The sequence below is a fragment of the Biomphalaria glabrata genome, chromosome 5 (assembly GCF_947242115.1).
Source record: "Biomphalaria glabrata chromosome 5, xgBioGlab47.1, whole genome shotgun sequence".
NCBI classification, from domain to species: Eukaryota; Metazoa; Mollusca; class Gastropoda; family Planorbidae; genus Biomphalaria; species Biomphalaria glabrata.
The window spans coordinates 16,893,280-16,919,762 of NC_074715.1; the positions used below are offsets into that span (position 1 = coordinate 16,893,280).

The following is a 26,483-nucleotide window of genomic DNA, read 5'->3' on the forward strand; positions in this document are numbered from 1 at the left end:
TTCATGTGTATTATTTATTAACAGTCAGAGAAGTCAATTCTACATCTAGTTACTTTAGTATAAAAACACTGTGCAGTATCTTTTAGGCTGTCAGTCACAAAGCACCATTTACACTTATCACAGATCATTCCTTAACATTCTATACTATATTTCCACTTGTCCAGAAACCCTGAGACATGAATTGTACACTCATACATAGCAGTGGCTCATACAAATTAAAAAAAAAAAGGTAGAGGTGCCGAGTTTAAACAATAAAATAAGTATACAAAAAGAAAATAAAAGCAATGTTCAAAATTGCTATGAGGTACTCTCCTTCGATGTCAACATACCACCACTGCACACACAATAACACATGCATACTTGAGGAATAAATACAATGCATCAGTTTATCACTACACACATTTTGACTGGGTCTTGATTAGTGAATCACAGATAATGTATATGTACACAGTTCACTTGTCTTGAAAAAAAAAAAAACATCAAAATCTTGACATGGAATGATGACAAAAAAAAATGTTTGTACTCTATGATAGTTGTATAGGGATGTTCTGGAGTATCAGCTTCACACACACATGAGAAGTTAGTGCAAGGCTAAGATGTGCACACTACAGAAGTCCTAGCGCAGTCCTACTTCTTTAGTAAATGAATGATGAATCTGTCCTGTCAAAAGCTCAAAGATACAGCTGCCTATGTTTAAAGTGATACTCATCCCAGCACAAAAATAACTTCAGCTCTAGCTTCTGTTCTTAGATTCATCTTTTCCTTTGTGCATCTAAGCAAATGAAAAGTCCTGAAAATCATCCAAGCTGTCTTGTCTGATGGGGGCCATATGTGGACTTGGGTCTAGTTCTAGGCCTAGATACTGACAGGGGGCTGCTAAAAGCTAGGAACAAAAAACAAATAGTTATTAATAAATTATTATCAACAAAGCCTTAGTCTTCAGTAATCCAATAAAGCTCTCACAAATATTAACTGAAAATTTCATTTTAAATAAAACTTAATATGCATGATCACAACAACAGATAATACAGATGTTATTACCACAACAGATAATACAGATGTTACAACACTAAAAAGAAATTTTGAAATAAAACAATGAAAAATGAAAACCACATAGTTATATCCTGACTTCCCCTGACTTAGCCAACTACATGTCCAATATAAATGAAATAGATAATGACTAGTGTAAATAATGAGATGACTGGCACTAACCTCTACTAAGTCTAATTCATCAAACAACTCATGTATAAATCTCCTGGCCACAAGTCTATAGGAGTATGTAGACAGTAAATGGCATACTTCAGAATAAAAGCAAATACTTTGAAAACACTTTGGGAATCTTTGCTTCAAGCTGTGGAGAGCAGACATCATTAGTGTTAGTTCAAATTTATGGTGAAATTATTTACAGCATCAACAAAATATTGCATCCTTTAAATAAGATTTAGTAATATATAATGTGTGGATAACATAGAACCTGATCAAAGAGCATAACTAGAACAAAACAAATAATTCAAATACTGGTACACAAAACCTAATGGAAAGGAAAGCAATTGGAAATGAAGCATTGAAACAATAATCTAATTCTGATGCACTGGCCACAAAAATGGTACAGCACTTCCAGAGGTCTAACACTCATGGATAGCTGCCTGGTCATGTGCTTCAGACTGTTGTAATAATGATCCAGAGTTCAAACCCTGCCCACTTTCATTCCCTGCCATCCTGCAGAACATTTCTGAAAACCTCAGAAGATGAGCACATTTCTCATCCTATGAACATGAAGATGATTGTAAAGCTCTTGAGAGTGTCTTTATAGCACTTGTATTGATCCCCTATGGAGCACTTTCCTGCAAACAACTCCCCATACATAAGTCATTTGGGAAGGTGATTGTCTGGCATGTGGACAACATGTCCCGCCCATCGAAATTGTGACCTTTTTACTGTCGCATTGACACAGTTCATGTTTAACATCTTATGGATACTCCTTAGACAGCATAGGTGGAAGGAGTTTAGCTTTTTGATGTGATGGGAATATAAGGTTCAGGACTCTGATGCATAAAAGAGTGACGGGAGAACTACAGCACTCAGAAACATATAAACAAACTAAACAACATTCTTTTATTAAATCTTGTTTTGACCAATTTAAGTTCCATAAATCCATGAAGATATAAATTATTGACCAAAAACAAAAGTAAAGGTCAGATGTAACAGTTTGCAATTTATTTAGGAAGATCACATTTCTCAAGAGATATCCAAGTGTTCATCGATAATTAAAAAGTAATATAGCAGCAAACAAGGCTTTGAATGAATGTTCACTAATTTAATGTCATCTACTTATGTGTTCTAACACCCATCATTCATTTGTTACTAGTTTGATATCATTTATTTATATGTTCTTGTAAAGACTTTAAGTTAAAATTATGTTTGAAAATGTGTGTGATGTCTCAAGGCCCTGTCTTAAGAGTATATGAAATTCAAAGAATATTATATTAAGAGGTTCAGTTGGCTTAGTCTGGTTATTTAATTAATAATATTAGTTAGGCATTGCACATCCATTTATTTGAATTCAATATTAAACACATAATTATTCTTGTCATATTTATTTAATTTTAATTTGAGGTTTGTTATCTGTTATTGTTTTTCATTAACAAGTACATTGTGTTCATGAGGCCAAAGAATCCTCTAACTGATATAATTGCATGGGAAGATGTACATTATTCATTATAACACAACCCAATAAAGAGCAAGCCAAGCTGTCTGTCTCAAAACTTAATTTACAAACTAATGAGTGACACGCATGTTTTACCTTAGCAGTCCTGTCTCTGAACTCTTCAAGCCTACAGAACTGCCCAGGTTGACAATCAATCTCATGACTTCCAGACGGATCAGTTCTCTTCCTTCCTCACTGTCTTCCCGTAATTTTTTCTCTGCTGCACAAGAATAGTTTGTTGGATTACAGTCATTCATTAAGGCAAGAGTATTAAAAGAAAGCTTTTCTTTTTCTATGACTTCTTGTTTAGTTCCTCTGTTATTGTTCAACAACTTAAAATTACTCTTTCTGTTTGCGAACTGAAATGTAGCATGAGCTTTTGAATTTATCTATCAGTCTACCCTAATGGTAAAAATTGGAGTATGTGGTTAATGTAGTGTTCTAGAAATAGAGGATAATTATTTGTGCAAAGATATTTTTAAGCCATAGCAACCACCCCTCACTTGTAATAAATTCTCTAGAAAATACTATGTTGTACTCCTATTTATGTTCTAATCTAGTCAATCATGTTAATTATAGATATAAGCCCTACTAATAGCTACTTCATCACTTTTCTCTGGCTAATTCAGTTAACATGTTCTACAATAGAATATATCCATTGACATTCACCACAGATGCATGGATTATACAAATCGTTTCCCATGCTGACATTGATAAAAGATAGCATTCTAAATTAAATAAACAAACCTGTTTCATGACCACTTGATCCACTTGTCTGGCTGCCTGGAGTGGCAGAAGATGAATGGTCATTCATGCTGCCTCCCCTTGTCCGAACTATATCAAACATGGAGTGGACAGCATCACTTTGGTCTAATTTTACTGCCTCTGTATCCTGACCTTTTGATATTGTATCTATAATATATATGTATAAAATGATGTTGCATTGTACCAAATCATCTTAATACTGTGACTGTCTAGTTTTTTTGTTTTCAGTAACACAATGATCTGATAAGTTTATCTGCTATATTTGAACTTACAAGAAGTATTTAATGAGCTTGGTACTGCTTTCTTTCTGTACCTATTGCAAACAATACAGACCTCTGTGGTGTGTTCAAAGGACATTTCCTTCTTCAATGGAGGAACACCAGCTTTTAGACTGTCTGCAAGCATCAAAGTATAGATATGTAATCAACATAGGAACACCAGCTTTTGGACTATAAATAACAAAATATAGATATCTAATCAAGTGTTCCTTAAAACTAAATAAAATGTATTATTTTACTACTACAGAAAAATGTGGATCATTTGTAGATTTTATTTAAAATGTTAGTTAAAATCTACTGTAGTTAATAGAATTTAACCTAAGTAAGATTATGTTGAGTATAAGCAACAAATAGAGGTATACCATAATGTTGAATGTAGAAAAAAAACTTTTGACTATAAACTTAAAATTAAATTTTTTTTTTTCATAGCTCTGCTGCATTAAAAAAAATTATTAAGACTCAGTACAGTTTTCAGCATGGTGACTGAGTGGTAAAGAGCTTGGCTTTCGAAACAGCTGGTTCGAATCCTGGTGAAGACTGGGATTTTTAATTACAGGATCTTTGGGCGCTTCTGAGTCCACCCAGCTGTAATGGGTACCTGACATTAGTTGGGGAAAAGTCAAGACGGTTGGCTGTTGTGCTGGCCACATGACACCCTCGTTAACCTTAGGCCACAGAAACAGATGACCTTTACATCGTCTGCCCTATAGACCACAAGGTCTGAAAGGGGAACTTTATAGGTTTCAGCATTTCTTTTTGTGTGAGTACTCATTGAATTAAAATAAAATAAAGATACACTTGCTCCCCAAAATCTTTTAAATTAAAAAAAATTAACAAAAAGTCATTAGCTTTCCTAGGTGAATTGGCATCATAAAAGAAATTATGTGGAAAAAAAAATTGTTTTGTCTTTTTACAAATTTTATTATTATTAAAATTAAAAAAAAAGACAAAGAACTAAAACTTTAGAAACAGAAATTTTACCAGAGGCTGAGCCTGTGTCTAAGTCTGTTGAAGTTTTTCTTAATGTCTCAGCTTCTGTGTCCTGTAGTAAATGGTAATACAATGACAGCTTCATCTAAATAATGGCTGTAGACTACGTTTACTTTAATAAAAGAAGTCCAAAACTTTAACTCCTTGTCTCCGTAACAAAACTCCCAGCCTTGATTTGACCTGGCCCTAGGGCTTTAAAAGTAATTCTTTCTTTTTTTTTCTCCCATGTTTTTAATTGCTTAAAACATATCTTGCTAAACATCAGGAATTTTCTTCTCTCAACCTTTTTATAGTGAAAGAGTGGGAGGCTGAAAAAGTCAATAGTTTACATTGACGTTCTGGAGGGTAGAGACATGGAATAGTGTGCTCAGGACAATCCATGAAAACAATCATATGTACTTCTTAAATGTGGTATATATATAAAGTTGTGTGAAAATATGAATAAATCGTAAAAAAATAATCTTTATTAATTTGAATCATGATATATTTCCTAGATCTAGAGTTGACTTGTCCACAGTTGGCCAGTTTTAATTTTACATTTTCATAAACCAATATTAAAATATTTTTTGGTTTCATAAACATTCATTTGTGCTACATAAAAATGGCATACATATGTTCTCCTTTAATTCTAAAAATAATATAACATTTTCTGAGAATAAACAAAAAAGGTAATACAAGTTGAATTGGAACATGGTAGCACACTGCAAAAGGGCAAACAAAATTCAGTCCAAACGTGGAAAATAATTTAAGAGACCAAAAATAAACAAAAGTCTATACACCTAACAAGAGGCAAAAGTATTTATAGCAAACCTCAAAGATCATTTTGATATCTACAGGAAGAGTTATGCCAACAAATCGATTGCTAGGTGACAAAGGCTTGAAGGCTGCCCTATTGAGACTTGAGATAGGTGATGAAGGCACATCTTGTTCTTGTAATGATACACTACTTACATTTCGTCTCATGCTGATGAAAATAGTTAGAAATATTAGCACAACTTTAAGATACATGCTCTATTTACAAAACTTATTATTACTAAATTTTTTCTTTAATGTACAAGTTTTTAAATAAAAAAAAAAAATTAATTAGTCCCAAATGTAAAACAGTTGTGAAAATGAGGCACTGGATAGATCCAGATGGAGACCAAGCATAAAAAAAAGGTCCTGAATTGCAGATGGCTTACACACCAGAAGTAGAAATAAGGGTAAAAGTGCTACACTGTCTGGTGAGTACAGATGCCCAACCTGTGACTGCAGCTGTATATTAAGGTTTGGTCTCTTTGGTCACATGACAGGTAAAATGCCACAAAAAATTTTTCTATTCAAATTTAACACAAAAAAATAGTTATCTAACCAGATGCAAATGGTTTAAGTAGGTGTAGCAATCACTCCCATTAAATTTATTGAGAAATATTAAGCATAATTCGGAAAAAAAAACAGAGCAAAAAAACATTTTTGGCCTTATCTCAAACCATATAAATCCAAAAGCTAATTGAATTGAGTCATAATAATAATTAGGGAGAATTGATGAATCTTTGGGATGATATGAACATTATAATTCTATTAATTAAAAAAAAAATTAAGATCTTTAAAAGTATCTTGATGTTAGTTGTATCCCAGCATGAATAAAATATGTTCACTATATTAGCACTGGAAAAAAAGGTTAATTTTAAATCATAATTAAATTGTATTTTTAATAGTTTAAATGCAATGACTCTCTTCAATAGTATTGTTTATGTAGGATTTGCATTTACTCTTTTGACATAAAAATGTTTGTATTGTACCCTAAGTCTCATTGCAAAACATAGGAACAAATGGTTCAAATAACTGTCAGTATAGCTACTGGATCTCAACAGGTGAACAAGAATGGGTAATAGATCACACACAACCAATAAATTAATAATATTTATATAATTTACAACTATTTCCTGACTTTAACTCCTAAGCAGAAATAACTATAAAAAAAAAAATTTTTTTTTTTTTTTAATTCTGTAAAGTTTGAATGCCTTCAGAAAGGAAAAAAATTCTCATAAACACTTGATTTATATGGTTGGTTTAATATACTGTGTTATCAGCATATTCATTAAAAAATATTTAGAAAAAATAAAAACAAAAACAAACAAGACAAGCTATACACAGCAGGCCTAACCTTAACACACTGGATACACCCATTGATTTGTTCCCAGGCTTTATATTGTTTATTATGGCCAGAACACCAAATTTTCTTTTTTTGAATTTTAATAAACGGGCCACATTTTAATGATCAACATAACAAACTTTTTTAGCCTGCAAATTAGTGTATCTCTATTAGGATAAAATTTCACAGTCTGCTCTCTCTTTTTTGCTCCCTGGAACCCCCATTTTTTTAAAAACCTGTGCATTGAAATTTCTTTGACATAGACTTTTGACTTGATTTGGAAAGACACACTTCATGACACGTCCCCGACACATATATGCACACATACTTTGGGTCCGTGCGATCTAGTATCACTTTTACTTATCTGCTCCTTTTCTCCATTCAATCTATATTATATTTGGACCATGACCCCCCATACATACACAGTGACACAAACACACAAGGGCTTTCACACTCTTCTGCCCATTTTTATTACAATGAAAATCTTTAACTTTTTATGCATCCTCTAATGCGCTTTTCAGCTTTTGAATTCTGTATATAGCAACTTTGGTTGGTTTTACTTTTTTTTTTTCATCCTTTAATCTTAAAGCAAGCAATGTATATGGTATTAGACATCACAAACATTTCTTTAGACCATCAGTCTCAGGCCTAGAGAAAAAAATGCATTTTCCAAAGGCGCCATTCCCATTCGATTTCCCTCACTACATTTATGTGTTCTCTAAATAAGAAATATATATCCATTTGGTTTTATTAATTGTAATGGTTTATTTGACCCTTTTTAAATATAGCGAAATGACAACAGATCTAGTTCTATCTTTTTGATGCTAATAGAGAAAAAAAAACATTTGCCGAAGGTGCCAATTGAATTCTACATTCCCATTCCCTACTCAAAATTTATTTGGTCTTCTCTAATATAAAAAGAAATATCAATCTGGTTTTATTTATTGTAAAAGTTTATTTGACCTCTTTTGAATGTAGCGAAATAATAGATCTAGATATATCTTTTTTTATGGTATTAGGATTAGTTTTTTTTTTTTTATTTAGTCAGCATCTAAAAGGAAAGCACTTAGGGAAAAGAAATAAAATACAGGGAGTCCTACTTATGTGCTTCTTCTATACTTTATATATAGACTGTGGTCTTTTGGATAATACTGAAAATAAAAACAAAGGTTTGATAGAAAGCTTGCGGTTTTTCACAATTTTCGGTGATGAGGTTGTGAATCTGTCGAAACCGATTCTTAGCAACCACTTAGGAGGTAAATGGAACCTGTGTATGAAATCTCAGTATGTTTAAGAGATTAATGAGTCTGTGATAATTTGCAAATATATAGCAGATTATCTTCTTGTTATGTAAAGACATAAAGTACCCATCACATACAAAAGTTTAACAACTGCTGGTAACTTCCTATGGCATTGTACCGCATTTAAACACCATTCTATCACAATAAAAGTTAACACGTTAAAAACATGCTCTAACCTTAGCCACATATTGCTCTCGACACTAAGCTCTGAGTCCTGGCTGATTGTACGATGCAATGAGGTTGCCTCTAGTAATGTTACCTCCCCATCACCTTCAGCACTATACGTTCGTTGTCTTTTAATGTTTCTGAGAGCAGCATATCCCAGAGCATCTCTTTGAGAGGTAAAGGACTGACCCCCATTAGCAGTGATGCCAAGGGCAGGAGATGCTGAGCGTCTTTTGGCACTGGGAATGCGGGAAAGTCTGAAAAGGCTTCGCTGTAACACAGAGTGGTGCACTGGTTCCTTGACAGGTTCCACTGGCAGTTTGAGAGTTGAGGTACCTGTCAGAGTGCTGAGGGAAGAGGAGCTGGGGATGGGGGTTAAGGCATTGTTTAAAAATGTTGATGAGATGCTGCCTGGTGCTGGTAAGGTGTTTGAGTCACAAGACCCAACACCACTAGTGTCCGTAGTGTTGAAACTACTTCCTCTACTCTTGCTCCGAAATGAGTTCTCAGTGCCACTTATCTCTTTCCCGACAAGAAGTGAAGGCGCCCCCATTTTAAAACTCACAACATCTTTGGAGGCATTAGTGTCAGGGGTAACTGAAAGTCTGCCAGATGTTTCTTTGTTTGATACACTATCAGCTCCATTATGGGAATGTAAAGAACCATTTACAGTTGCTGAAGACACAGATGAACATTCAACAGTTAATAATGTGCCAATATCATTGGGCTGAGAACCAAAGTTATCAAGGATGGCAGAATCCTCATCTGAACTAGTTCTTAATTTAACAATAGGGGAAGCAATCAGTTGAATAGAGTCACGAGAAGTAGATTGCCTAACTTTGGTGGGCTCTTTCGATGTATATTGATCAGTCACATCTAAAGTGATCGAGTTTATATTTATAGGCACTGAATCATACTTTGATGGTGAAGAGGGATGAGAAGCCCTGAGAGTTATTTTGTCACCAGTCTGAGCACGAGGTCGTATGTCCCCAAAAGTTTTTGAAACTCCACGCTCTGATTGAGACCTGGATGGTAAAGACTGATATTTATTATAGTTTTCAGAGTCATGGGAAGAAGTCTTGTAGTAACCAGTGGCATTTGAGACATTTAAAGTGCCCATGGTGTATTGGCAGCTTGCAGACGAATGTCTTTGGTTCGGGTCTTTAGTGGATGGGACGGATGATGCGCCTAAATCGGCAGCAGAAGGATTTGTTTTACGTGGGAATGTTTCCTCTTGAATCAGTGAGAGACTCATGCTGCCCATGGAAGAAATGCGATGATTTTCTTGATGGCTGCTCGATGCTAGCCTGTCACTGTTAAAAAGAGCTTCTTCCACTGGACCATGCATCCAGCCATCTTGATCAAGTACAGGAAAAATTTCCTAGAAAGAAAAATAAAAAAAAATTTCTTTGATTAAAAACTAAATCACGTTTTGTTTATCAGATATGACTTAAAAAAGTTGCAGGAGTATAAAGGTCATTGAGAAAAAAATTGTAATGAAAGTATTTAGGTATTTATGAAAAACAAAATGCTGGTTTTAGTCATGGTTAAAATGAAAACTTTGGCTTTCAAATGTGGTCAAAGGAAAGGACTGTATCTTAGGAGGCTTACCTCAATATTCAAATCGTACTACCACTGCATCACTAGTCATAGTCTAGTAATAAGGAGCTATGTTAATTTTAGAGGGTATTTTTGTGATAATACAATAATTATTATAATCATAGATGTGGGTGGTAAAAACACTTTTAAAGACAAATAATTTAAATATTCAAAGTATGATATACTCATTTTATAGCATATCATGTGTGATATCTTTCAATGAGCTGCTAGCATCACAAAAGGTGTGTTTATATGGCATCCACTGGCCTCGTCTGGGTGAGTGTGCCTACACCAATTATCTCCTATTCCTCCTATCTTACACTGTCACACACACACACACCAGAAAAACGTACATAATCACTATTACTAGCTATTTTTGAATTTCTAAACAGAATGGCATTGCCAAGTTCTTCAATATGTATTCTTTCAAGAGACAATACAAATTTCTAACTCTTGAAAACAAAAAGACTTTGCAGCAAGATGTCAACAAAAACAACACAATGCCCAAAGAAGATGCTGCAGAAAAATGGGTTATTACAGGGAACACTTTGTCAACTATATTAATGAACCATGAACTAACATTAAATATTAACCACTCTCACTTTAGAGAGGTTTTCACAAACAAGGGAAGTAATTTGTAACAAATGAAAATCTATATCATTTCCTTGTTAAAGGATTAGTTGAAGCTTTAATATCTAAATTTGTGCCACTTCAAATTTAAGTTGATTTCTTGTGTAATCATTAACATTCCTTTTTTTTTTTAAATATAAGAATTTACAAAACAAAATTGGAAACTCAACAAACAATAAAAAGTATATTACTTAATACAGGATAATGTACATAATTTTGCTCACCATTGAATCCAAAATGTGTAAATGAAAAGTACACAAGAAAAATAATATAAGATAATATTATTTGAAAATTGTAAACTTGTCAACACATAGGTGATCTTTCTATGTGTGTGTGTGAACAGCCACAGAGGATAATGCTTAAGCATAGAAAAACTCTCCAAGGCCTACTTCATCTGTTTTACAAAAGCTCATAGACCAAGATATTAAGAGGCACTAAAAGCACTCACTGAACTAGAAAGTGTGAAGATCAATACAGACTGAATAGGTGATTAGTGTGCTAAAGGGATGATATAAGCCCGACTGAAAAGACAAAGTCCTATAGCTGTGGCTCAGGGAGCTTGTGCATGCAGAGATACACATAGGAACTAGTCAGTTTTTGTTTCAATACTATTTAGAAGAAAAAAAAATGGAACTTATACTTTTCTTGTATGGCACCTTGACTCCCAGCCAAGTTGGTTGAGTATATCTGTTCCTTTCCTAGTGCTAGCAATCAAACCCAGCACAAAGAAGGCAGTTCTATTAGAAGATAATAAATGTAAGTAATAAAAAACATAAACTCAAATCTTAAGAAAATACAATTTTGAAAAAAACAACAACAAAAAAACAAGTAACAGCCCAACAATATATTTATCTTAAGACCTATAGAAGAAAATATTTAATAATAAGTCATAAAGTTGTTGCTACATTAAAACAGACAGGAAATTGGGGAAGGAGTGGAATTCAAATAACAGCCTTCAAGCTTTAAAAGAAATGACATTATTTACACTGCTCATAAAATGTTTGATTTATATTTATATTTCACTGAAAGTTATCACAAAATGATGCTTTCTAATACAATTTCTTTCCTGCTTATAGATTTTCTAGTGATTTAGACAATGGAATATTTACAGTGATGGAAGTGGATACATAAGAAAAGTTTTAAAATTGGTTTCAGTTATCATTGTAACCTTTTTTTTTTTTAAACATGGGTGTTTTGCTGTTGTACCTCTTTTTATTTATTTATAATTTTAAAAAAATGAAATATTTCAATAATCATACTCCATGACCCAAGGGAGGTGTAGTTTTGTTACAGCTAGGGGGTGGGGGGAGGTGTAGTTCTGTTAGAGCTGGAAGGGAAGGGGTGGGGGATATATTTTCTTGGTTGTGTTAAAAAAAAAACACCAATTTCAATCAACTCTACCCTCTAATAGAAAATACTCCATTTTCTTCAGCTAGACGAATAATTTCAGGTATAATCTTTTCAGTTTCTAGCCAAGCCAAACCATCACAAGACATTCCAATGTGGCCCTGTGGAATATATATGTTATTATCATATTACCAAGTGACACAAAGATATACATCCATATCAATGTCCTATGATGTCTATCAAATCAGTTCAAGCTGAACCTACCAATGCCCATAAAGCTGTTTTTAATTCAGTGATCTCTGTATTGTTTGATACTCTTTGTTCAATGACACATTGCAAGTACTCCTTGATACAATCCTGCAATTTAACACAAACAAGTAAGTACATTGATAAGTAGACTAAGGGAGATACATTTTCTATAATGCTAGTTAAAAGAAAACTACTATAAACAAATAGTCACGCTACCACAATTTAAAACAAATTTTTAAAAACATCTACTATACTGACAGATAGTATTCTACACCAGTCTGAGCACGAAGTCATTGGAATGCACACACAAGAAATACCTATAATACTGACAGATAGTATTCCACAAGCCAAATACTTTACATAACTTAATAATATTGATAGAATTCCACAGGCCACATACTTAATTCAAGAAAGAAATGTAATACTTATAGTACTATAACAAAATATAACTTCTACCTGTTTACGTAATACATCTAGACCCTCATCATGTAAAGTAAGCTGACCATACAAATGTACTGGAAGATACACATCTTTCTTGGGACCTCTGCAATATACACAGCATTTAGTTTCATTCTGTATGGATAGATATATCTGAGATCAAGACTGTCCTACACCACACTGGTCTGGCATAGGCAGCAGAACTCACAGTCGTGAATCAATGGTTTGCAGAGGGTGGCCAGACTAATAATCACAAGCAGTTCCTTCTTTTTTTAAAAAAGCTTATATCAACTCACTCCATCTATCTCTCAGGTACAAATTTTGTACTCATTATTTCTCCCACTTCCCATTCTCAGATAAGTTGAAAAATTGCTCCTAACAAAGCATGAATTAATAAACAAAATGAACCAATTATAGATATAGATAAGGGAAATAGCTGTATAAGCTTTTTTAAAAAGTATTTTTATTTTTTAGTTTGCTTGTTTCCAGTTTCTTCCCTTTAGTGCTTGGTGGAATCAAGTTTAGCTCCCAAGACTTGAGATAGCCTTGCATGCAAACATATTTTTATAAGATATATAAGACCTTACTGGTAATTGTACAAGACTATATATATTTTGTATCACACAACAGAATGTGTCAGGGTCACCAAAAAAAAAAAAAGAGGTTATTTTAGTCACACAATTATTCTAGAAATCAGTGAAAGCTTATGGGAGAAATAAAAAAAGTGCTAAAAGCCCAAGGGTCAAGGGTGCTTAACTATGCAGTAAAGAGCATCCAGATTATTCTTAATTTAAAATGCCTGTGTAAAAAAGGGGGCAAAATTGGAAATTTGGTGTCAATTATATTTGTGAATTGTTAAACTACGCTTGGATACTGTGACACTAGACCTATGTCTGGAAATACTGATTTGTATTAACCAATCATATTTTGTTTAATACACATGGTAATTATTGTTGGTAAGTGAATAGCAATAGGCCTACAACACCAGACAGAAATGTACCTACTTGAGAATAGATCTTCTAGGGCAGGACCCAGTAAATGACTTCTCATATGTAGTAAGAGCCTCATTCAGCATTTCCTCAACTATATCTACATACTGCTTATTGAAAGACTGCATCAGGAAGGTGAAAATAAAAAGTATAAAATTCACTGAAACTTGTTTAAATCATTACTGATTAAATAGATTTACTTTAAATCATTAAGTTGAATTAGGAAAATAAGTAATGTTGAGATGGTTGAAGTAGATTTCCTTATGAAAGGATGAAAGTGGCAAATATTTTTCTGCTCAACAGAAGGTTTCTAGTTCAAACAGAGATAGTAGCAGTGATGTTTTTGTTTTTTTTTAATTCAAGATTTAACCAATTTGTATTTAGGCAAAAGTAAATACAAATACCCCTATCCCATGAATGCCTGAACAAGATGCTAAAAACAAGATTACAAGAGATGTACACATTCCTAACAAGTCAGCAATCAGTTTGAATCAAGGTGGAAATCTTGGTTTGTCTACACAATTTAATTCAAGATTTAACCAATTTGTATTTAGGCAAAAGTAAATACAAATACCCCTATCCCATGAATGCCTGAACAAGATGCTAAAAACAAGATTACAAGAGATGTACACATTCCTAACAAGTCAGCAATCAGTTTGAATCAAGGTGGAAATCTTGGTTTGTCTACACAATTTAATTCAAGATTTAACCAATTTGTATTTAGGCAAAAGTAAATACAAATACCCCTATCCCATGAATGCCTGAACAAGATGCTAAAAACAAGATTACAAGAGATGTACACATTCCTAACAAGTCAGCAATCAGTTTGAATCAAGGTGGAAATCTTGGTTTGTCTACACAATTTAATTCAAGATTTAACCAATTTGTATTTAGGCAAAAGTAAATACAAATACCCCTATCCCATGAATGCCTGAACAAGATGCTAAAAACAAGATTACAAGAGATGTACACATTCCTAACAAGTCAGCAATCAGTTTGAATCAAGGTGGAAATCTTGGTTTGTCTACACAATTTAATTCAAGATTTAACCAATTTGTATTTAGGCAAAAGTAAATACAAATACCCCTATCCCATGAATGCCTGAACAAGATGCTAAAAACAAGATTACAAGAGATGTACACATTCCTAACAAGTCAGCAATCAGTTTGAATCAAGGTGGAAATCTTGGTTTGTCTACACAATGCTACCAACTAAGAGATCCCTAGAATGATTCAAAGTGGAAACCATCAGTTTAAGTTGGAATCAAGTCTACTCAGGAAAAGCCAGGTCTTTGTTTCTTCTTGTGGCTAATATTTCAATATTGATATTTTACCCACTGGTAAAAAAAAATACCCCATTCAGACCATGCGATTTATGGGTAGATGATGTAAAGGTTATTTGTATCTTTGAAAGACAGTTAATAAGGGTGTCATGTGGCCCGTACAATGACCAATCATCTTAACTTTCCTGATCTAATGTCAAGTACCCTTTAGAGTTGGGTGGACTCAGCGGCGTTCTAATAAATCCAGATATTCAAAATTCCAGCCTTCACTGAATCCGAGACCCCTAGTTAAGAAGCCAAGCAATATACCACTGGTAAACTTATTAATCCATAAGACTATTTTGTGCAAGTTGAAAAGTAAGGTTCTATTTAGTATTAGTTGATGGATTACCTTATGCCATTGCTCAAGTTGAGAGGAAATAAAGTTGGCATCATTGAGAGAACGGAATCCCTGGACATTGGAAACAAATCTAGTTAACAGCATAATTCCCTTCTCTCCTAGATGAAGCAGTGAGGGCCTCAACTTGATGACACTTTTTAAATACTCCTGACACAGAATCAAACAAACAGTTATACAACTCAAGGTGCATCATTTAAAACCAATTATACAAATTACAATTACAAACTAGACTACATTCCCCATTACAGAAAAAAACAGATCTAAGTACCTCATTGTCACAAGCTTCATCTAAAATGTTGACTGCTGACATTGCAATACTTTTCTCTGGGTCATATAGCTGAGTTATAAGTAGCTCAATACCCCATGTACTGAAACCAGGAGTGCAGGCCCGCATCAACACACGCAATAATTTGGTAGCATACAGGCGACAAACCTATGCAGATGAAAAAGAAATGAAAAATCTAGTTGATGTTAGTTTAAATTATAAAAGGGAGAGGTTAGGACTTAAGAAAAATGTAGAAGTAACTGGAACTTTGATATTACTGTTTGAAATAGTGAGGGTTTTAGTTTTTAACTAAAGAAAAAAAAAAGATCTTGATAAATTAAAAAATATATAATATTTAGTTTAACTTTATAATTTCTCAGTTTTCTTTTTCCTTTTAAATAATGAACATGTAATAAACTCCACCAAATTTTGAGTATATGTTAAATATACAACAATAATATATACAGCAAAACTAATTTATGTAAAAAACAACTACTTCACCATATCATGTGTTTCTGTTTACAGCTAATTATAAAAGTATCTTACATCTTGGGTTGCTGTCAATGCTTTAGACAAAATAGGCCTAGTGGAACCATCAGCAGCATAATTCAAACAGGAAATGGCAAGCTTCACATAAAGTATATTGGTACTGGGAGACATCAGTTCTAAGAGGCTGTTGTAAAAATAGTAAAAAAAAAACAGTCAGCCTAAATTGATTTCTGTGCCAAAAATTATATTAAAGTAACTCTTATTCTGTTAATTTATATATTTAATTCAATTAATGTTTTAAAATATAACACTATTCACATCAAAAAGTCTTACTATTTTGAAATAAATAATACACAATTTTACAAGAATATTTGAAATATTTTCTTTTCTCTCAAACTTGTTTTGTCAATCTTCATACAACAGTTTAGACTTTAATATCAATCAAATCTTACAGAAATAATATTTAGTACCCATACAGGATTTATTTGACATGAAATGTTGATTGTTGAATAAATGTACTCTATATTTCAAGTATTTTTACATGAAAATTGTCATTTTATTATTAATTTTTAGTTTTTTGTATATAACGCACAGTTCTAAAACATGTTTTTTTTCCAAGAAATAAAGTTCATTTTAACTATTTACTAGAAACAAGTCCCATCAAATAAAGTTTGTCCAAATGACTATTAACAGCTAATTGGCCTGAAGTTGACTGGATGAGACTTGTATCTAAATGACTATTAACAGCTAACAGGCCTGAAGTTGACTGGATGAAACTTACGTCTGTATGATTCCATTTTTTTCTAAATGCACAGTTCCCTTTTTTGTGGCAGATAGTCTTCCGATGAAGAGAAAATAGTAACGACACATTTTGTCTTGAAGTCTTTTGGATCCAAACATTGCATTCTCATCTACTGGTACATTCAACTTAGTCACCTGGAAAAAAAAAGGAGTACAAGTTTGAAAAGACAAAAATGTCCAACATTTAATCTACCATGTTTTTGTATATATGGTATATGGTTTGCATATATTCAAAAATTTAGCGGATAAAAATTACAATAATAATGTTGGCCTACAGAAAGTACAAGAGTGCAAAGACCACAAAAGACATTTTTTCTAGACCAGACTTAAATCATATGTATTATGTAAGTCTATGTACTTTTACTCTACCTCCTTGAGATTCTCAGCAATATCTGATAACAACTCAGTGATCAATTTTTCAGCTTCATCCTAGGCACAGAAGAAATTCAAATGAAATGATATGAAAAATTGCATCCTCTTTACAGGAAACAAAAACGTAAAACTGTTTTACTGTATTTATATCTCTATTAATTTATCAACATTTAATTATTTATATTCAAGTGTACAATTTTGATAAGTTAAAAAAGTATTCAAATTGATTGAAACTGTGTGGTTACTGAGTTAGATGAGATCAGGAAATCAATAAGATGACATCCCACAACACAGATCTTCCTTAAGTTTGGATCAGTAATGTCAGTCTTTGAGAACAAATCATTTTCTGGTTTGAAGAAATAGACCAAACGCTTGATAAACCTGCAAAACAGTCAATGGAATTACACAAGGAATGTGTAGAGATGGAAGTAAAGTGAAGAGTAAGTTCATAAAATAATACATATTTGTAAGACTGCTCAATAAAATGCTTCAAAGTGAATCTAAGCTTTGTAGATCTTGTCATAAAAGTTCCAAACTACACTGTTCAATCTTTATGCAGAAATAGCCTATACATTTTAAAAGATGGTTTATGTCACAAAGATAAGTAAAATCATGATGACACTGATAAGGCGATGTTTTGCCTTACTATATATATTTTTTTATACACAAGTCACCTAGCAACACATATAATTATTAAAACCAAATATAAGTAAATTAAAACTAGTCCTTATAAATTTACAATGAACACATTGTTGCACAAAAGAAAAAGTTACCTGTGTTGATTCTGATCATCCAATTTCTTGAACTTGTCATCTGGCCACTGCAAACACACAAAAATGTTTAATATTCGTGTATTAAGAAAGAATAGGTGACTAGTCATAATAGCCATATGAAACCCTTGTTAACCTACAGCCTAGGTCTCAAAGGGAACTTCAGCATTAGATATTTGATTTCTTAGAAACTATAAGAACCACCCAATAATTTATGGATGTCATACAACCAAGATATAAACAAAAAAGAGGGGAAAAGAGTCTTATTTCCAAGGCTTAAATGCCAAACCAAGTCTTTGAAACAGACTAGGTACCATGAAACTATTTTGATTTGATGTTTAATACTGATTATTAATGTTAATATATGTAGTATTAAGATAAACTTGTATCGCATTTATACTAATTAGTTATTATGAACTACTTAAAAGACTTTCTAATTATTATAAGCTAAACACAAGTAAAAGTAACAGGATTTTAATGTTCTTTTTGCTGCTGTAGTATGTTCTAAATTGATCAGCACTGCCATACAGGGTTTCCTTGGGTTGCTATGTTGTGCAGCAGTGGGATATGCTGAGACATTATAAGAAGAGGTTTGACAGTTTCATAAAAATGTGAGAAATGTCTGCAGCATGTGAAAAATTTAAAGTTGAGTGTCCTTTTCCATGTATTTTACTGTTATAGCAAAGGCAAGAATATTTTATTAGGTGCAAAGCTGATCTTGAAACTGATAGAAATAAGAATGTGTTAAATTTAAGGAATTAACTAGTCATATGTACCTTTAACAAAGCAGCAATAATAGGCCAGTTCCATTCAGTGTTGTTTGTTGTTGTGTTCACTTTTGAGTCACGAATAGCTTGAACAGTCATTTCATCACCAGTCACCTGACATTTTAATAGTAAGTCAATTTATCATTTCAAATGACCTTAATGCATAAAAAGTCTACAAAAGAATACAAAGCAAAGTTCCATGCAGGGCTGGAGCATTGAGCTCAGGACAAAGATGTTGATGCCTATAGCATTTTCATTCAAATCTTAAAGCCTAAAAAATCCAAATCAGTGGAAGTATGTGTGTTTGTGACAGATAGCCTATTATTAGACCAACTTTTTTATCTTGAAAGTTAAGGAAAAGCTGAATAGAACTTTCTACAAGCTCTTTTAGTTTACGAAAATGATGAGTGTCTTATCCATGAAGTCATGTGTCAGACTCTAATAAATACAACAAAAAAATTACCTTTTTAAAATAATAATGAGAGAGACTCTCACGATGCAGGATCCAATGCTTGTTAGTGGCCTCAGACATCTTTCCTGCATGCTGCAGCAACTGGTCAAGGAACACAGTGCAGGGTCGACTTTTCCTCTTCATCATTTTATGGAATCTTGTTAAGTACATCACTGCCTGGTATGCTTGGCTAGATGAGAACATAAATAATCAATATTAAGATTGAATAAAGCAGTTACTTTGTGTTCTCTATGAGTTCATATTAAGGAGGTCATTACAATATTAAAATATTAAATTATTTTAACTAGGCATTTTGAATCAAAAAATATTTTTTGTCCACTATGAATGGCTAATTATACAAGACAAGAATTAATTTGTATAAAAATCTTTTAATGACAATCACGAGTGAAAAATATGTGGACTTAAAGGGCATAGGGTTTTGGGTTGAATTGGCATATTCATGCCCTTGGAGTTAAAATATTTTTGAAACAACATGTAACTAGAATTTCATTTCACTTTCAGGCAACAGCACATTCATTTTTTTCTATTTCTAATGATACTTAAAACCAAGGCAGGATTTGGGGGAGGGCAGGTTAAGATGCTACCATGGGGCTTCCACAAAAGAGGGGTCCCCACAATAGAGATTAAAAAAAAATCCAAATTTCAAAGGGTTAGCAACTTTTAAGTTTTGATGGTTTTTTTTTGCATTTTACCAATAATATTGAAGCTAAAAGCCTACTTAGTATTAAAAGTTATTTACTCCGGGAGTAGATTTAAGCGAAATCATTAACGGTTTTTTGTTTAAAAAAAAAGCTAGCACAGCTTCATTCCTTAATGATGTAATTTAATTTTTAATCAATTGTATTTGACTTAACAAATTACTACATTTGTTAAAAATGTTATTTATTGGCTATAAATTCTTTAAAGACTTGATGGATAGAAAAAAAAAAGTGTTTCTTTTTTGGAAAATAGTGCCTCAGCTCCTTTGTTTCCCCAGGGCTTCCAGGCCTTCAAATCTGGCCCTGCTTAAAGCCTAAATAATTTGATAAGAAATAATGCTTCACTCACTGTCTTTTCTCAGCACCAGATTCAGTTGATGAAGCTATGGAAATCAATGTAGGCAGACATTCATGGTGATGTAAACATTCTTGTGGGAGAAGAACATTGGCCTGAAATATTTCATATAATGTCATTTATCAAACCTTTATGTCCCATATAATTAAATCCTTATGCAATCACTACTGATCAGTTATTTCTAATATTCAAACATCATTATCTTAGCTCATTTAAGCAATTATTTCTGAAAATGTCCTTAGTTTCAGCCAAATGTCTAAAGTAAAACTAAATGTATTATCAATCCCTCTACACATTAATAGCGAGTGGGGCTCCTTAAAAATCTACAGAATCAGATTTAATTATTTGTGTTCATACCATGTGAAGCAATTCACCAAGCAAGATCACAGCTCTGTTAAATAGTGGACCTGTACTAGTAATAACAACTTCTATCAATGCCTGAAAAGAACAAACAGTAATAGTGAAAAAAAACAAAACTTTCCTAATTAATGTGTTCTTATCCTAGCCTTGTTTAAATACAACTTGTATCAAAGATTCTTAGAGAAACCTTTGAAAACTCAGAATTCAAGGATGTTTGAAATAGCAATTAAAAATAATGAAGATACTTTCTTGAAATAGAAAGAAATGATTGTGATAATCCTAATACCTATACTATTAAAAGAGCTAGCTTATAGTTTACTTTCAAATTAACTATGTAAATCAGATGAAAAAAAAAGACACTGTTGATAACTATGACCAACATTTGTTTCCATAGTGAAAAAAAAACAAAAACAAAATATTAAGAGTAGAACAAAATTTAATAGTTTAAAAAAAAAAAAAAGAAAACTTACCTCACATAAGCCAGCAGTGAAGAAAGCAGACAACAGAAGAGCAAGGTGATTTTCTATCAAATTAGGTCTGATCAAGGATAATCATAAGTTAATTTTCTATTCTAAGTATTTGTGATAATATTTTTGTTACCCCAGTAAAGGGAATAACTATTTTTTGTAAACAATCAAAAGAGTGGTGTTTTGTGACCACCAACATTTTTTTCTCCAGATACCTTACAGCAACAATTGCAATGTTATTAACATGTATCTAATATCTGTCAAAGTCATTTCTAATGCTAAATAGAATTTGTATTTGTTTGTTTCTATATCAAATCTAATTCAAAAAACTATTTAAACAATTCTTATTACATTAAAAACTTATTTAGTATTCTATAAAAAATATAAAAAATCAAAGAAAACAAAATGTTTGCCTGGTTGGTGAAATGTGAGGTAGAATGGCTCTTCCCTCCTCTGCTACAAAGCCCTCTGCCAATTTCCAAGCATCTTTCATCTCACAAGGATCTAAAAGAAGTTCATTTTGAAATAAAAGACTTTGTGCCTTAACCAATAATAGAAATGCATTACAATGTTGAGCTAATATAAAAGTGATCAATCTAAACATACCACCAAAAGTTTTTAGTTGGAGAAAAATGTTCCCCTCTATCTGTTCATCTCTTTTATCACAAAAATCAAAGTATCAAATGGTCAGCTTATTCCTTCAACCTGATTGCATTGTTTCTCTTCCTTTAGAAATATCTTAATACTTCTAAAAAAAGACCATGAGCTCAAAATCTAGATTTTGTGTTTTGACCTCTACTGTCATGAGAGGTAACTATCAGTATTAACTCTTGCAACTACTTAAACTTTTTTTTTTTTAGAACTCTTGAGATATGGCTGTCACTGGTATGATATTGAATATAGTAAAATGACAAAACCTTTATTGCAAATGAAAGTACCTAAAAACAAATTGCTAGAACAAAGGAATTAATCTCGCCAATTGATCCTAGTCTGCAACATAGTTGTTGTAAGGTATAAACTAGATGAAGGGATTGACAAGACATTTCATTCATCACCTTAACTAGCATGTAACTGAAAGAAGTACTAAATCTTAGCTATCGTAAACATTCATCACAGACTATAAACAGTATATTGGTCAAGTAAATAAAGAAAATTTTTTAAAACATTTTACTAACCAACACTAGAAAAAGCTGTAGCGAAATCTTCTGACCAAGTCGGTAATGTAAGACGAAATAAGTCTGATATTACTTCTAAGACATACTTCTGCTCATGCAAATAATAAAAAAGCAAAGAAAAATCTATTTAGAACAAATTAATAAATATGAATATAAGTAGTTTTAATTTTTTTTTAAACTTGTCATAACAGAAAATATAAATGAATATTATTCAACTCAATTTCCAGTCACAATATATGTGATTCATTTCAGTTAATAATGCCTGGTCTAGATCCCATTTTTATATATTTGTAATAATAATTAGGTAATTCAATCCAAATCTAACAGCTTGCTTACTCTAATTTCCACATATGGTAAATAAAGTATTCCTATAAGAGACTGCATCCCTGAGCCATCAGGATGACATAGACGTATAAGACCTTTAAGGAGAAAAATACAGCACTTTGACTTTACATTGCATTTAAAATAGAATAAATGTAAATTGATCAATAAGAAACAGAATAGAAAAACTCTTTTCCCCTTTTTCAACCATACAAGTTACAATAAATAGATAAAATATCAAGAAATGTGTTCAAATATTGCCTACTTAAGTCACTGACTAAAAAAAAAATAAAAAAATACATCAGCTAAAATTTTGATAGTGACATAGCAATATCAGTAGAATTATTCTAAGGTTTTATTTTACCTGGCCAAGATCTCATCACAGATATGACTGCCATTTTACTTGCTATGAATTTTGAATCTCTCTCCTCACTGATATAAAATAAAGTAACTGTGTTAGACACAAGGCTAATGATATAATTATTGCATGTTTATGTTTTAAAAGTGAATATAAAATAAAGTTATTATTCTCTTACTTTCTTCCATCTTCAACACTATAACGAAAATGACTGTCAGTGAAAGGTGCTAGTAGGCGCTATAGAAAAAAAAAAAAGTTAAAGGATTTCAAAATTTTAAACCAACTATCCTTCAATCTCATTTTTTTTATGCATTAAAGAGCAGAATTATTAAACAGTAATTGCAGCAAAATTGAATAAAAATATTTTCTAAAAAATATCCCTTATAAATATGATTTTTTTTTTTAAATAAGTTAAAAAAAAAAAAAAACAGGTTCATAAAACATAATTTTATAAAGTATCTACCTCCAAGTCTACTTGGGGTCGAATGAAGGGCCTAGTATGAGGCTGGTTCAGAAGAAATATGATAACAGATGTCAGGGCTTCATTTAGCCGAGGGTACTGATGACAATCAAGTATATTCCAAATGAGAGTTTGAATACCACCACACTGAGCTACCAGGTTAACATTATAAAATGCTGTGAAAAATAAGACATGCAAAAATGTGTCATAAAGTTTTTAAAATATAAAGAAAAAACAAACAAACAAACACTAAAAATAAAAAATGTAACACCTAATTTTCCAAAAGACATATCATGCACAAGCAATCTAATAAAAATTCAATACATTCAACATTCAATAACAAAAACAAGTACATTACACCATGGGTTCAAGTGATGATCAAGAACAAAAGTAAACTTTCATTTTATGTGAAAAGAGGGTTGAGTGAAGTGCCAGCAACCATCTCAAATCTATCATTACAAAAAAAGACTGAAAGAACAGAAGAAATAGAAGACTCTTCATTTATGACACTGGTGATATAAACTGGAGACAAGATTCTGACACAGATAAGAAGATGGAATCTACTACACAGACAACTAGAGAGAAGGTACTTGCTGAGCTTTACCTTGCTTTTGACATGAGTAAGGCAACAGCTTAATCAAGTTAAATTAAATTTTTTTAAAAGAAGAATGCAAACCATAGAACAAATATGGAATGACAATTCCACAATGTATTTATCTCAACATGGCATCATACACACCTCAACAGATATAAAACAGACATGAACAAGTCCAGTCCAAAATTTATCTCATTTTAAATGATGGCATACATACCCAATTCACATATTGTCTCTAAAGAAACCCGCACCATTCTGTCTCTCTCACTAGCTCCATCATTACCAATGGCAACAAGGACATACAGCAAAGATTTAGGGCACTTGCTGGGGGAAGTTTTAATGATTTGTCTGATTAGTTTGATGGCATGGATTCTCTCTATTTCATTGTCGAGACTGACATCAAGACATCTGTAAAGAAAAACATAGTCAAAATATTATATCTATATCTATATATAAAATACTAATATTTTAATTTAGTCTACCGTACCAAACCTTATATTTGATATATAATTGACAAAGATTGTATTTTGTGTTATAACAGTATATATATGAAAAATAGTAAAATGTCTGTAATGTGAAGATCATTTGACAGTGATAATGGATGGTGATGACTGTTTAATTGTTGGTAGTCAGTTTTTGACGAAGCTATCTTTGAACAATTGAATAAAACAAAGTCATTGTAATTATAACAAGCTGCAAGTTATATACTTCTAGGTGTATATAAATTTTAAAAATCGAAACAAAAAATAGATAAGAACTTTAAATTATTGAGCTAAATCTATAAAAAAAAAACACTTAAATTTGTCAATTCTGTAATAATGACACTATATTATTAAGGTTTACAAAATATAACCCTTCTAAGACAAAATAGCACAGAAGCAAAGCAAAATTCTGGGTCACCCAGATGTTATGGTTAGTGAGAAAGGATACTAAATAATATACTATCTTAATTGTGCTATAAACAGTTTAATTCTGCCTGCAAAATAATATTTTTTTTTCAGAACAAAAGCTTTAAATTAAGCTATAATTAGCATATAAGTAACTAAATAAAGTTCTCTTGAAACCTATCAGTCCAAAGAGTGTTGATGTAACTCTGCTTGTTTCTACATCCAACAGTTAGCAAGGGAGTCTTCCAACCAGCATGAAAAACAGAAATATTTACTTTTTTTTTTCCTGACAGAATTCCTATATAGTAGTATACCATTTTCAGCTGGATGGAATTGAGAAAATTCCAAAATTAAATCTCCCAGACTTCACAAAGGATAGAACAAAAGGTCTTTATTTCAACAGCTGAGTGACCCCCCCCCCTCACTCAGTCACATTGCATTAATGCTTTTTCAGGCTCTTAATTACCAGTCCACCTGTGAGTTAGTATTTGATACAATCCAGTTTACTAAGTAAACATTAATGTACAAAATTACATTTAGGAACTCACCTTGCAACTAGGAAATCAAAATGTAAATGTAAAAAAATATCCAGCGTTTCATTATAAGGTAAGAGATAACGAATCACACGCAGAGTTGCTGTACGGACTTGTTTGGCATCATTCAACAATCCAATACCTAAGCTGTAAAACAAGCAATGACATTTTCAGAATCAAGAATATAAAAACATTATTAGTTCATATAGTTACAATACTTTTAGCTTTCCTTTGAACAACTTACCATGACAAGATGTCAAGTATTGGTACTCCAAGATCAACGCTATAACCAGAATGTTTGATTAATTTCACAAAACTATTGAGGTAAGCTGTCTTTCTACTACTGGGCACTCCATTTTGAGAGACTAAATTCTTTAAAATTTCCTTCACATTCTCACAAGGCTCTACAAAAGATTAAATACAAATGTGAGAAAAAAATACTTTTATTCAATTATTGTACCAAAATGTAACTAGACTCTAGACAAAAGTAAAAGTATAGTCAGTATGACTATGACTATGAGTATACTACTAGTTACTACTACTCACTAGTACTAGATTGATCTAGTAAAAAAAGTATAGAAAATAGAACAGATTCAACAGATTAGATCTAGATTGTAGATACGGAACTCGAGATCAAAGAATCTAGATTCTGGATCTATTCTATTTTATAAATCTAGATCTAGATTCTAGATCTAAATCTAATTCATTCGTGAAATTTGAAATGATGAATTCATGATCATGCAAAAAAATATTAAAAAATCACCTTTGTTATGATCCAGTTTTATGACAACATCTTCAGCACTTTCATGTCGAACTGTCAAGAAAACATATTATTAATGTAAATGGTAGATTCTATATCAAAGTAGAATTTCGTAATCATAAAACGACAACTGTTATTTATGTTTTAAATACAATATTATGCATACCACGATATCGCCCAGCTTTAAGATTTCGGACCGGGCGAGTCGATCCGGTCGCCATTTTTTTCTGACTTTGAAGATATGTTTGTCGTAAAAGTTAGACTACCAAAATCTTTATAAATCTAGTCTAGCCTAAGCTTAGTA

The 26,483-nt window shown here is 32.2% G+C and overlaps 1 protein-coding gene across 2 annotated transcripts; it reads right to left on the reverse strand.

Annotated features, from left to right (window-relative positions):
- Positions 1-26,472, reverse strand: LOC106064328 (rapamycin-insensitive companion of mTOR-like). Of its 2 annotated transcripts, none has more exons than XM_056029896.1 (36): positions 26,346-26,472; positions 26,183-26,233; positions 25,664-25,823; positions 25,435-25,566; positions 24,217-24,407; positions 23,408-23,580; positions 23,123-23,181; positions 22,951-23,018; positions 22,602-22,684; positions 22,266-22,353; positions 21,504-21,594; positions 21,094-21,160; positions 20,621-20,701; positions 20,258-20,358; positions 19,202-19,379; positions 18,748-18,852; positions 17,975-18,021; positions 17,447-17,582; positions 17,199-17,258; positions 16,810-16,964; positions 16,086-16,212; positions 15,543-15,707; positions 15,266-15,421; positions 13,608-13,714; positions 12,622-12,709; positions 12,181-12,273; positions 11,971-12,077; positions 11,210-11,306; positions 8,352-9,721; positions 5,551-5,704; positions 4,732-4,792; positions 3,745-3,867; positions 3,455-3,619; positions 2,804-2,924; positions 1,213-1,351; positions 1-883 (listed from the first exon to the last, which is right to left on the reverse strand). In XM_056029896.1, exons 1-36 carry the CDS (start codon positions 26,398-26,400, stop codon positions 773-775), a joined length of 5,265 nt encoding a protein of 1,754 aa, XP_055885871.1. In that variant the 5' UTR covers positions 26,401-26,472; the 3' UTR covers positions 1-772. The 2 variants fall into 2 exon arrangements, with proteins under 2 accessions (XP_055885871.1, XP_055885870.1); XM_056029895.1 differs by having other exon boundaries at positions 2,804-2,927.
- Between the last annotated feature and the right edge of the window lie 11 nt (positions 26,473-26,483).

Excerpts from the sequence above, each read along its gene's own strand:
- LOC106064328 (XM_056029895.1), bottom strand. The coding sequence starts at position 26,400 with ATGGCGACCGGATCGACTCGCCCGGTCCGAAATCTTAAAGCTGGGCGA. Across the intron at positions 23,581-24,216 it reads AGAGACAATATGTGAATTGG|CATTTTATAATGTTAACCTG; the intron begins GTATGTATGCCA and ends TATTTTTCACAG. Across the intron at positions 15,422-15,542 it reads ATGAAGCTTGTGACAATGAG|GAGTATTTAAAAAGTGTCAT; the intron begins GTACTTAGATCT and ends ATTCTGTGTCAG.